General features: G+C 36.7%; 1 protein-coding gene across 10 annotated transcripts in view; it reads left to right on the top strand.

The window, feature by feature from the left end:
• ABCC9 (ATP binding cassette subfamily C member 9) overlaps window positions 1-13,575 on the top strand; it is a 151,182-nt gene that overhangs the window by 83,635 nt on the left and 53,972 nt on the right. For all 10 annotated transcript variants that reach the window (XM_049882615.1, XM_049882614.1, XM_049882616.1 and 7 more), the window contains 6 exons: window positions 1,414-1,494; window positions 4,472-4,609; window positions 4,763-4,888; window positions 8,405-8,501; window positions 8,982-9,211; window positions 13,322-13,470. In XM_049882615.1, the coding sequence (XP_049738572.1) occupies window positions 1,414-1,494; window positions 4,472-4,609; window positions 4,763-4,888; window positions 8,405-8,501; window positions 8,982-9,211; window positions 13,322-13,470 (821 nt within the window). The remainder of the gene's footprint in view (window positions 1-1,413; window positions 1,495-4,471; window positions 4,610-4,762; window positions 4,889-8,404; window positions 8,502-8,981; window positions 9,212-13,321; window positions 13,471-13,575) is intronic.

Here is a 13,575-nt window from a genome sequence, read left to right as displayed (position 1 = left end):
TAGTTTGAAAATTGAGATTACTTCAGACGACTTCTTCCACTGTTGTCAACATCTAGTGATTCTTGTTAAAAGTGTCTTTTTCTTTGGTGTATACTTGTTTTACATTGATGTCATGCTATTTTAACCAACTGAAAAGTACCTATACCTGTACTCTTTATAATAGTGATGGATAATTTTTTATACCCTTTTAGCTGTTAAATACTGGGCAAAAATACTTTATATGCATTATCTGCTTTATTCACATAACCAGTCTGTTGTATATGCGTTATTATTATCCACATGTTATAGCTGACAAAACCGAGGCTGAGAAAAGTTAAGGAACTTGTCCAATCATAAGATTAATGGTGCATCAAGATCAGTCTGAACCTGAAGTCTATGTTCTTAATGGCTATTCTTTATTGCAGTATGATGTTGTTGTTAAATGCCATTAAGTTGAACATGTGACAGGTAGAACTTCCCTATAGGGTTTTCTAAGCTGTAATCTTTATGGAAGCAGATTGCCAGGTCTTTCTTCCATGGAGTTGTTGGGTGGGAGTGAACCACCATCCTTTCACTTAGCAGCAGAGTGCTTAACTGTTGTGCTACCAAGGCTCCTTATTGCAATATAAACCAAAAAACCAAATGCACTGCCATCGAGTCAAATTCAGACTCATATATAGTGCAGTATAGGATAGTGTAAAGCGTGAACTTATCTTCTATGAGCTTCAGTTTCTACATCTGTTAAACAAGGTGAACAGTACCTATATATTAGAATTACTGTGAGGAATAAAAGAGATAAGGAATGTAAAACTGTTCACACAAGCCTTGCACATACTAAGCACTCAGTAACTACTACCATAAAAACCAAACCTGTCACTGTCGAGTCGATTCTGACTCATAGTGACCCTGTAGGACAGAGTAGAACTGCCCCATATGGTTTCCAAGGAGTGGTTGCTGAATTTGAACTGCCAACCTTTTGGTTAGCAGCCAAGCTTTTAACCACTGCACCACCAGTGCTCCCAATAAATACTAGTTTAAGATTTATAATTTGTAATTCATTTTAAAGGCATATTGCTGTACAGTACTGTTGAAACATAACTTGTAATATCAAACTTAAGAGGTACATATTAAATAAACAACTGACACAATTCAGGAAACTTGAAAAAACTCTTGGACTTGTTTCCAGTCTTTGGCACTCATCCCGTGTTTTGATTATTAATTATTTTGTATGGCAGAGCTCTCTGTTAGAGTGAAAGTAGGATTAATGTTATTTATCAGTCAAAATTTATCTTAATTTAATTCAACTATTGATCAATAGAGCTTTCAATTTATCTTACCAGTATAATCGTAGCCTTAGCCTTTTAAGGGGAATTTTTACCAACAGATAATTTATCAGTGGAAAATATGGGTGTTTATGGATATTTTCTTCTTTAGGGTATCAACCTGAGTGGAGGGCAGAGGCAGAGAATCTGTGTGGCACGAGCTCTCTATCAAAATACCAACATTGTCTTCTTGGTAAGAATATGGCCACTTTTATTTATATTTGATTTTTTTTCTCACTGGGACAAATGAGACTTTAAAAGGGAGAGGTCAAATAACTCAAGGAAAGACAATTTAATTTGCAAAATCATAGAGAGTATAGGGAAACAAATCTTCACAGTACAAATCAGTAGAAGATCAACATATAAGGTTTAGAGATGAGGGGTCCAGATTGGTGTCCAAGAGATTGAGGTGCCCTAAATCCTTCCTTATCTGAACCACAAGAATAATTAATAATGAGGCGTGGATGGTGCTGTGCCTTAACTAGGCAAGATCATAGGTCTTCTCATTTATATTTGCTGGTAAAGAAAGAAGACCCAGAGAATATACTCATGGTGGACATAATGGTAAGTAAACAGAGTGCTCCTTTCTAGTGGTGTGCAACTTAGGCTGTGCAGAAGATTTATCTGTGACGCTTTCTAAAACTGTAGAATGGCTAGACCTAGACCTACTGAGTCATAATCTGTCGGGGCAGAGTCCAAAATCTGTGTCTTAAAAAAGCTCCGTGGATAATTCTCATGCATATCCTGGGTTAACATCTTGGCCTTTACCTGTGCCCACACATATTAAGTTTGATGATGATGTCGATTATGATTTTGCTCTATTTTAGGTTCTCAGGCAGGAGGCAGCCAAAATAACTTAAAGCAGACTATGTATATTGGAGATCAGAAGACTATGTAAATGCATCCTTCCCTTGCCTTCTCCTCTTGTACAATTATTAATCACTTACAAAGCTGGTTCTCAGACTTTCTTTAGAGCCTTAATTCTCTCCAGTAGGTTGAGTTTGGAGTTTCCTACTGAATTTGGATCCATTATAGAAGTAGAAGTTGGACCTATTGGAAATTCACTTCAGGTTCATCTCCCCAGAATATTTGTCTGCAAAATTTCACCAAAAAAAAAAAAAAAAAAGTAAAACCTATAGCAAGATCTAGCAGTAACTTATATAATTGTAAATCCTTTTCATTAGGGATGGACCCACAGTTAGAAATGGCTTCTTGAGCCTTGGCATAAGTTGATTGGCTGAACCACCTGAGTACCAAGTAACTTGGAAATCTGCAAGGGACTAAGGTCTCCCCACTGTGGCTCTGCTACCTTAGTTCATTTCACTACTTGCAATTTAATGACCCTGACATATTTCAAATGTAGATTCATGGAATTTAAAGAAGTGTTAGGGTTAACTGATTGTGGATTCCTACCCATTACAGGATTCGTCTTAACATCATCTCTAATAGCTTCTCAGTAACTCCCTGTGAAGATAGATGATTTATTTGGAGCATTTAGGAAAAGGCCATATGATTCAAAAATGTCAAAAATTTCACTCGGTGCTCTATATTACATTATAGGAATAAATATATTAATATAATCTATAGCAATGTCATCACCCAAAAGTCAATTGCTATTTTCCTAAATCATTCTCTAAATTTTTGAATCACTTGGAGCATGAAAACTTCCTTTTTCCCCAAGATAGTCAGAGTTAGTACAGTAGGAGGTATGTAATTCTTATCAATAATAATAATGGTTAACATTTATCTAGTGTCTATATTATGTATCTGGCTCTACAAGTACCATTATTATTTAATTAAAATTTTCTATTTTATTCTATTTTTATTACTCAGAATTCAGCTACATGTAATTGTCTTTTCATTCTTTATTTTGATCTATTGCTATAGGTTGCCAAGTAATGTTTAATAGATGCTACCTTTGGAAATACTGCTTGAAATTTTCTGCATAAATGCTTTTAATAATATATTAAGAGATTTTTCAGTTAATGGAAGTGAGATTCTTGAATGGAAATTATAAAACTTGAATCTTGTTTTTAGCAACAATTTTATCTTTCTTTCTCTTTTAAAGTATATTTTTTTACCTTATTTGTGTCCCAGTTTCTCTGTATGTAAAATAAGAATGATAATCATATTGTTTATCAGTAACTGATAAACTGTATCCTATTAGGTAAAATCAACTTTTGACAAAAGGTATCAATTATACTGTGCCACATACTCACTTGAAAAGATTTCAGTGAATAGTTTCATGATTACTTGAGCTTGTCTTATGGGAAAACTCCTAGTAAATTATTAAGATTACTTGCTATATCTACACATTGGTAAATATTCACGTATGCTAGGTAAGCATATTAAAACGACCCAAATGACTAAAGCCTATGCCATACTAGCTCAGGTAGGTTTTTGAACTTGAAGATCCTACATATAAGAATTCAGACCACTTTGAATATTGTCATTTATCTTTAAATAATTTTTAAGGTGAGAGAGGAAATGAGATCAAGGCTACAATAGATGACTCTGATAGAATGGGAGAAGAATGTGGAACAGAGCTCAAATTCTTAAAAAGCCCAGACTTACCGGACCAGTTGAGACTAGAGTACTCCCTGAGACTATTGCCCTAAGATGCTCTTTTAAACCTTGAACGGAAACTATCCACTGAGGTCACCTTTTAGTAAAATAACAGATGGACACACAAAAAATAAAAGATATTCTCCATGAGTGTGGTGCTCCATTAAAAAAAAAAAAAAAAAAGCCTATATGAGACCAAAAGATCAACAATTACTCTAAATCAAAGATGAGAAGATAAGGTGGCAGGGAAACTAGAGTACTATAAATGGAACAACCAGAACACAATTAAAGAGAATATTGACACATTGTGAAAAATATAAGTTAAGTCCCTGAACAATTTGTGTAGAAATTGTCGAACGGGAACCTAATTTGCTGTGCAAACTTGCAGAGAAAACAAGATAAAATATTAAGAAAAGAGGATATGAGAGGTTTATTTTTAAATTAATATTATTTTCAGAAAATTTAAAGTCATACAAAGTCTGTTTTTATAAATTGGATTTGTAGGATAATTTCCCCTTAGTTATTTGCATTTCTACTTTCTAGAGGAATTGAGTATACATAAAGAGTAGAGAAAATTTTCATCCTTCCCCTCCTTCTGATTGTAGGATGACCCATTCTCTGCCCTGGACATCCACTTGAGTGATCACTTAATGCAGGAAGGGATTTTGAAATTTCTCCAAGATGACAAAAGGACACTCGTTCTGGTGACTCACAAGTTGCAGTATCTGACACACGCTGACTGGGTAAGAGTTTAGAAGAGCTTTTCATTAAGTTTTATAATACAGTCATATTAAAAAAAAAAAGGTTTATTGATAAATGCTTTCTGGATTAGAGGTAATTCAGTTTTGCTGACTAAGGGTTTTTGTCACAGTTCTGCTTATATGTGCTTTTCTTAGATCATAGCTATGAAAGATGGCAGTGTACTAAGAGAAGGGACTTTGAAGGACATTCAAACCAAAGATGTTGAACTTTATGAACACTGGAAAACACTTATGAATCGGCAAGATCAAGAATTAGAAAAGGTAATTGCTCATAGCTCTGAAGAGTCCAGGATCCAGTATAGTGACTAAAATTGCTTTCAAATAAGTATTTTCATTTAAAGTTTGAATATTAAAATCCCAAATAACTGTATCTGTATAGACCGTTAATGGACAGACGGCTTTGAAACTATAAGATTCTAATGACATCTTTTGGATCCAGTGCATTAAAGACTTAGAGAAACCACTTGCTGCTGAAGCAAGGCATTTAACTTCGTATGTCATTTTTCTCATCTGTAATATGAGACTACCTATGAACAAGGGTTGTGGGCAAGACAAAAGCCAAGACAGCTCTGAAAGAAGCCAGAGCTGTGGGCTGTGGTCGAAGCTGGAAGACTTGTCTGGAATGATATTGGTGGATGAAGAAAAATGATCAGAGGAAATAATAATAAAATTTTATATTTGTATAGTTTTTTAAAGCCCACAAAGTTTTTTTTTGTTTTTTCCACATACTCTTATTTGGTTCTCACAAAACAGAAATAAGTGAATCTTATCTTATTTTTACAGATGAGAAAACAGACTCAGGGAAAGTAACTTGGCTAAAGTTATAAAGTACATTTAATAACTGGTAACATAAACCCAGGTCCAAATCAGATATAATTTCAGGTTAATGCTACGTATGATGTAAGTATAACATTGAATGAAGCAATAGCTGAGCTGGAAACCAGATTGAATGCAGTGAAAAAGGAACAACTTGTGGTTAAGAGGTGAAATTGTAAATTGAATTCACAAATTTTTTTGAAATGCATTTTCTTGGGTTGGGACTAAGAAGTATTTGGAGTTTGGTATTCCTGTCCAGCAATGGGCATTATAAAATGAAATAAAAGTAATTCAGTTTTATAAAATGAGACACTTGTATCAGCAAATTCCTTAAAAATAGCGAGAAATTAAAATATTATTTTAGAAAGGGAAACCAGGACCTATGCTTCAGTAGGGAGAGGAAGATAAAAAGTCAAACAGACCCTGGGATTGGTCTTTCTTCTGTGGAGTTGCCTAAGATCTCAGAAGCAGACCACGAAAGGAAGAAAAGACATATGTAAAAACCTATGAGTAGAATAGGACAGATCACAGAGCCATTGAAATGAGAATATCCATCAAAAGAAGAGTACAGCATACAATCTGCTAGTGCCCATTTAGAAATTACGCTGTGGGAAGTTTGATTATAAATTACTTACTGGGGATATTTCCAAATGACATTTTTTCAGTGGTTTAGATGCCAGGGACAAAAAAAAATATGACGTAAGCCTAAGGAGTTGGACAATTTATGGTTTACTTTGGAAAGAAAATCTGGAAAAAAAAAAAAAAGAGAGAGAGAGCTGTTGGCTCAATTTTAGAGTAATACGGGTATGCAGGCCAGGAAGAAAGTACATTAAGTTGTATTTAGAAATGAAGCCATCACTTAAGATAGCATGGCTCTATAAAGACACATTACCCACTGCCGTCGAGTCAATTATGACTCATGGCGACCCTAGAGGACAGAGTAGAACTGCCCCATAGGGTTTCCAAAGCTATAAATCTTTAAAGAAACAGACTGCCACATCTTTCTACCATGGTGTGGCTGGTGGGTTTGAACCACAGACCTTTTGGTTGGCAGCCTAGCAATTAACCACTGTGCCACCAGAGCTTCTGAACCTAAATTTGTATTTACTTATTGCAAATACCAGTGCAATTTAAAATACTTAACCTATTATGAGCATTTACTTAGAAGAAAATTGGCTTTAAAGATTAAAAAAATCTCAGAGTTATTAAATCTTTTGTTCACACAGAGTTGGGAGTTGAACCAGAACCAAAATCTTCTGCTTTTCAGTGTGTATGTTTAATTCATTCCATTAAGCTATACATAGCAGATGGGTATCTTCTTTAATTTTGCATTTTATCTAGCCTCATGTACAAATGCTAGTTTTTGTATCATTTGGCAACTTTAAAATCTAAGGTGAACTTGACTCTGTAGAAAGATATTCAAGAGACATTTCACTTTTAATCTTTTAGCCAGGAATCAGGATGCAATAGAGCCTTCTAGAATAGCAAGTCTCCTAAATCAAACATGTTGGAGAAGGCCAAAAAAAAAAAAATCCAGATCACCACCTAGGAATTTACTGCCAAAGGTTATCGATGCAGCCATCAAACTTTTTGATTTTCTTTTTTTGTATTAGCACGTACAGGAAGCCTCCAATTTATCAGAGATTCCAAAAGTTTGTGGGTCAGTTTCTTGGAACCCAGAGTGAATTTCCCCACAGAAACAAGGTTATAGTTAGTTTTATAGACTGGCTTGCAGAACCTGAGTTAACCCACAATGCGGCCGAACTAACACTACTTCCGTTATGAGACCAGAGGGGTGAGAGTATTGGAAGTGGGGGAGCGTAGAAAAGGAAATGCTTCTCACTTTCTCGAGAACAGGACAAATCTGAGGTAATCCTTTAAAATGAGCAAAGTGTGTTTTTGGCCCTTTCTCTTATCTTTTGCATATTTCTCCCTCCTCAGGCTTTTTCCTAAGCACCTAGGCACCTAAGTACCTTCGTTTGCGTCAAAATTCCAATTGAAATTCTTTTATGCAGCTGTTTAGGGGGGTATTAAACTCGTTATGATTGAACAATTCGTCATAACAGTGGATGACTGACAACATCTTAACCAATCTAGGACTAAAACCATTTTTTTATTGTGAAAAAAATATGTAAAACAAAACATTTACCAATTCAACAATTTTTACATGTACAATTTAGTGATATTGATTACATTCATCATGTTGTGTAACCATTACCACTGTTTCCAAATTATCCCACCACCATTAACAGAAGTTCAATGCCCCCTAAGCCATGACACCCTCACTCCTCCTTTCTCCTACCACTGGTAGCCACTAATAAGCTTTGGTCTCTATATATTTGTCTATCTCATTAAGTGGAATCATACAATATTGGTCATTTTGTGTCTGACTTATTTCAGTCAGCATAATGTTTTCAGGGGTCGTCCACGTTGCAACATGTATCAGGACTTCACTTCTCTTTATGGCTGAATAATATTCCATTGTATGTATATTACCACATTTTGTTTATTCCTTCATCTGTTGATGGACACTTAGGTTGTTTCCACCTTTTGGCTATTGTACATTCATTATTAATGGAAGATATTAATTAACCTAAATGTGTCTCTGGTTTAGAAAAATTAGGAGTGCCTGCGAGTAATATAAAAATGAAACAATTAGCAGTTGTGGAACTATGGTTTAAAGCTAGGGGACATGTCTCCCTGCCCCTGGGGTCAGCTTTACCACATTGTTATTGCTTTTCCTGGCCTACACCACTGAGCCCTGAAGGACTTCCTACAAACCTGCGGGAGGCATTTCTCCCACACCTGCTCCTATGGCAGGAGTCACGAAGCTCTAGAGTGAGGAGAGAGCCCATGAGACTGATAAAGGCAGCTAACCATTGTGTGTGAATTGGTCATTGGTAAGTCAAAACCATTCTGTGGCTCTGAGCTCCTTGAGTCATAGCATAATGTTCACTGTAGGATATGGAAGCTGATCAAACAACATTAGAGAGGAAAACTCTCCGAAGAGCCATGTATTCAAGAGAGGCCAAAGCCCAAATGGAGGATGAAGATGAAGGTAGACCTTTTTCTTGTATTTGAAACATTCAAATGAGGTCAAAAAGGATAGATTACACTGTTTTGGCCTGTGTACAAATTTCAAATCTTTTTATCCTTCTTGTGCAATTTTGTAAATTCAGGAGTTTAGGAGTCAGAAAATTATTGATGTTTACAGGCCAGGCTTACAGTGTTATTGGCAACACAACTTGGTAAGCTTCTGATCTATAGTTCCAGTCAATTTGATGTGCAGTAAATCAACAAGGGATTTCATCCAAACATAGATTTTGCGTTTATTTGGTCACTCATTTATTCATTCATATTTCACCTCATTTTCAAAAAAAATTGAAGTTTCATTCTGTTAGAAACATTTAAATTTTCCAAGACTAATACTTCTGTTTCTATAAACTTGAGGAAGATTTTTATACGCTCTTTGATGAGAGAATACAGATTCCTTCTACCTACTGCCAGCATGAAGCTTATACAAATTTTTGATATGCAGAGGAAGAAGAGGAGGAAGATGAGGATGATAATATGTCCACTGTAATGAGGCTCAGGACTAAAATGCCATGGAAAACTTGTTGGCGGTACCTCACTTCTGGAGGGTTCTTTCTGCTCTTCCTGATGATTTTCTCTAAGCTTTTGAAGCATTCAGTCATTGTAGCTATAGACTACTGGCTAGCCACATGGACTTCGGAGTACAATATAAACAACACTGGAAAAGCTGATCAGGTAAAATGGGTTCTGTTTTTAAATCATCAAGGAAATGTGGAGATTAGCAGTGATATCCTTATCTAGTTAGCTATTAATAGAACAAATGGAAAAGGTTTATACACAGAAAGAAACAATCTTTGATGGTTACGAGGGGGGGGAGGGGTGAACAAAAAAAAAAACCAAACCTGTTGCCGTTGAGTCGATTCCGATTCATAGTGACCCTATAGGACAGAGTAGAATTACCTACCACACAGAGTTTCCAAGGAGTGCCTGGTGGATTTGAACTGATGACCTTTTGGTTAGCAGCTGCAGCACTTAACCACTATGCCACCAGAGTTTCCAACTAGACAATAGCTAAGTGGTAACTTTGGCGAAGGGTAAGACAATGCACAATATAGGTGAAGTCAGCACAACTTGACCAAGGCAAAGTCATGGAAGCAACATAGACACATCCAAACTCCCTGATGCACAGAATTACTGGGCTGAGGGTTAGGAACCATGGTCTTGAGGAACATCTAGCTCAATTGGCATAGCATAGTTTATGAAGAAAATGTTCTACATCCTACTTTGGTAAGTAGGGTCTGGGGTCTTAAAAGCTTGTAAGTGGCCATCTAAGATACTCTACTGTTCCCACCCCGTCTGGAGCAAAGGAAAATGAAGAAAACTAAAGACACGAGGGTAAGATTAGTCCAAAGGACTAATGGACCACAACTATTAGCCTCCACCAGACTGAGTCCAGCACAACTAGATAGTGCCCGGTTACCACCACCAGGTGCTCTGACAGGGATCACAATAGAGGGTCCTGGAGAGAGTTGGAAAAAAAATGTGGAACAAAATTCAAACTCACAAAAGAAGACCAGACTTACTGGTCTGACAGACTGGAGAAACCCCAAGAGTATGGCCCCCAGACACCCTTTTAACCCAGTACTGAAGTCACTCCTGAGGTTCCCCCTTCAGCCAAAGATTAGACAACCCTATAAAACAAACAGTAATACATGTAGTTCAGCCATGTATACAAGACTAAATAGGCGCACCAGCTGAGGGGCAAGAACAACAAGAAAGAAGGAGGGGACAGGAAAGCTGGATGAATGGAAACAGAGAACCCAAGGTTGAGAAGGGGAGAGTGTTGACATGTCGCAGGGTTGGCAGTCAATGCCACAAAACAATATGTGTATTAATTGTTTAATGAGAAACGAATTTGCCTCATGAACCTTCACCTAAAGCACAATTAAAAAAAAAAAAAAAGCCCAAACGGATAGTAAGCTTAGTATCGTGCTTACTTCAAGGTACCAGTTTCTCACATGGCAGATTTCATATTGAGATGTTAAGGAACGTGTTAATCCCTTTTCTCTGGTTTCCAAACTCTCGCCTCTGATGAAATAGTACCTCAGTTTATTTACCTCCATAGCTTCCTGGTTTACAAAGAAAAAGAAAACTGTATTAGGTAGATGTTAAATATATAGAGGAGAGAGAAAGATTTTCTACCTAAAGTTACGGCAATATTTATCTATCTGAGAGAAAAACAACAAAAATTTTTTAGTAGTTGTCTATGCATGTTGGACTTAAAGTGTGCCTTGTGTCATTTTTATATTATGTATGTATTTATTTGTACATTTCTGAAATAAATCTGCAAAATACAAGAGGTTCAAAGTGGCCTCTGGATCCAGATCTCTTGGATTAGATTTCTGGGTGTGCCACTTATTAGCTGCAAGGGAAGTTAGTTAAGTCTTCTATGCCTCAATTTCTTCACCTCTAAAATAAGATTATTAATAGGACAATGTCATAGGACTTCTATGAAGATTCACTAAGTTAATACTCAGAAGAAGGCCTGAAACGGAATAAGCTGTCAAGATGTCAAAAAATGGAATCTATTATTTATTTTTATTTTTTTAATTTCTAGGTAATTAAATCTAGCTTTTGAGTATTTTATTTTTTTAATTTTACTGCTAGGTGAAAGTTTACTGTGAAAATTAGTTTCTCATTCAAAAATTTACACACAAATTATTTTGTGACATTGGTTGCAATCCCCACAATGTGTCAACACTCTCTCCCTTTCCACCCTGGGTTCCTTGTATCCATTTTCCAGTTTTCCTGTCCCTTCCTGCCTCATCATCTTTACTTTTGGGCAGGTGCTGCCCATTTGTTCTCACATATTTGATTGAACTAAGAAGCACGTTCCTCACATGTGTTATTGTTTGTTTTATAGGCCTGTCTAATCTTTGGCTGAAATGTGGACTTCAGAAATGTCTTCGGTACTGAGTTAGCAGGGTGTCTGGTGACCATAGTCTGGGGGGTTCCTCCAGTTTCTGTCAGACCAGTAAGTCTGGTCATTTTTTCTGTGTCTGAATTTGAATTTTGCTCTACATTTTTCTCCGGCTATGTCTGGGACTCTCTATTATGATCCCTGTCAGAGCGGTCGGTGGTGGTAGCCGGGCCGCATCTAGTTCTTCTCGGCTCAGGCTGGTGGAGACTGTGGTTCATGTGGTCCATTAGTCCTTTGGCCTAATATTTTCCTTGTGTCTTTGGTTTTCTTCAATTCTCCTTTGCTGTGGACAGGATGGGACCAATAGATGTATCTTAGATGGCTACTCACAAGCTTTTAAAACCCCAGAGTAGAAGGTTTTAATGACTTATGTATGCCGGTTGACCTAGATGACCCCCAAGACCATGTTCCCGAGCCGTCAGCCCTAGTAACTCAGTTAGTCAAGGTATTTGGATATGTCTGGGAAGCTTCTATGACTTTGCCTTGGTCAAGTTGTGCTGACTTCCCCTATATTGTGTGTTATTTTTCCCTTCACCAAAGTCAACACTTGTCTATTATCTAGTTAGTTATTTCCCCTCCTGTCAGTCCCCTCCCTCATAATCATCAAAGATTTTTTTCTGTGTGTAAAGCTTATTACACGTTTTTATAATAGTGGTATCATACAGTGTTTGTCCTTTTGTGATTGATTTAGTTCACTCAGCATAATGCCCTCCAGATTCATTCATGTTGTGAGATGTTTCCTGGAATCATCATTGTTCTTTATCATTGAGTAGTATTCCAGTATGTACCATAATTTGTTTATCCATTCACCTGTTGATGGGCAGTTAGGTTGTTTCCATCTTTTTGTTGTTGTGAATAATGCTGGAATGAACATGGGTGTGCATATGTCTATTCATGTGACAGCTCTTATTTCTCTAGGATATATTCCTAGGAGTGAGATTGCTGGATCACATGGTATTTCTATTTCTAGCTTTTTAAGGTGGCACCATATCATTTTCCACAGTGGCTGTACCATTTTCCATCCCTACCAGCAGTGTATAAGAGTTCCAGTCTCCCCACAACCTCTCTAACATTTGTTATGTTCTGCTTTTTTTGATTAGTGCCTATTTGTTTTGTTTTTTAAGTTGATGATAAATGTTTAAAGGTAATGTTTCATTTGGATTCACGTGATATATATATATACATATGTTAGGTATATAAACTATATATGTTTATACACACACACATACACACACACATAGGGTTTTTGTTGCTGTTATCTAGTGGTGTTTGATTTTTGTTACCTATGTGTTTGTTTATACCAGTGTAAAAAAAAAAAAATTTTTTTTTTTTTTTTTTTATATACCAGTGTATGGAAACCCTGGTGGTGTAGTGGTTAAGTGCTACGGCTGCTAACCAAATGGTCAGCAGTTCAAATCCACCAGGCGCTCCTTGAAAACTCTATGGGCCAGTTCTACTCTGTCCCATAGGGTTGCTATGAGTCAGAATGAACGTGTCGGCACTGGGTTTTTTGTTGTTTTTTTTTTTTAATACCAGTGTATTAGCTGGCAATTCTGAGATTAGGAATAGGAAGAATGAGGTCTGCAAGGTAGAAAGTCAAGAATATGGTCCAAATCTAAAAGCAGATTCTAACCATCTGACTGCCCTTGGGCAAACCTTGAAAGAGATTGAAGGAAGCATGTAGGGGGTTGGCCTGCAGGACTATGGGCAGATACCACCATGGGGCTCCAACAACTACACTTCACAGCTATTTAAATTGATGCATGCTAATGAAGCCAACAAGCTGTCTTTGATTTTTGTTTTTCTAGTAAGAAAAGGCTCAGTCAATAACGTTATAAGTGCCTTTTCTATTGATTGCTTTTCAGACCTACTACGTGGCTGGATTTAGCATACTCTGCGGAGCAGGTATTTTCCTTTGTCTTGTTACATCTCTCACTGTAGAGTGGATGGGTCTCACAGCTGCCAAAAATCTTCACTACAATCTTCTCAATAAGATAATTCTTGGACCAATAAGGTAAAAAGTAGTTATATCTTACTCCCATACACAAAAACATGCATTTTACATTTTAAGAAAAATGTGAAGTTTTAAGGAATTTCTGCAGTCCTTGAGCAAGTGAAT

This window comes from Elephas maximus, chromosome 4, assembly GCF_024166365.1.
Source record: "Elephas maximus indicus isolate mEleMax1 chromosome 4, mEleMax1 primary haplotype, whole genome shotgun sequence".
Taxonomy (NCBI): domain Eukaryota; kingdom Metazoa; phylum Chordata; class Mammalia; order Proboscidea; family Elephantidae; genus Elephas; species Elephas maximus.
This window is presented reverse-complemented; position numbering and strand designations above follow the sequence as displayed.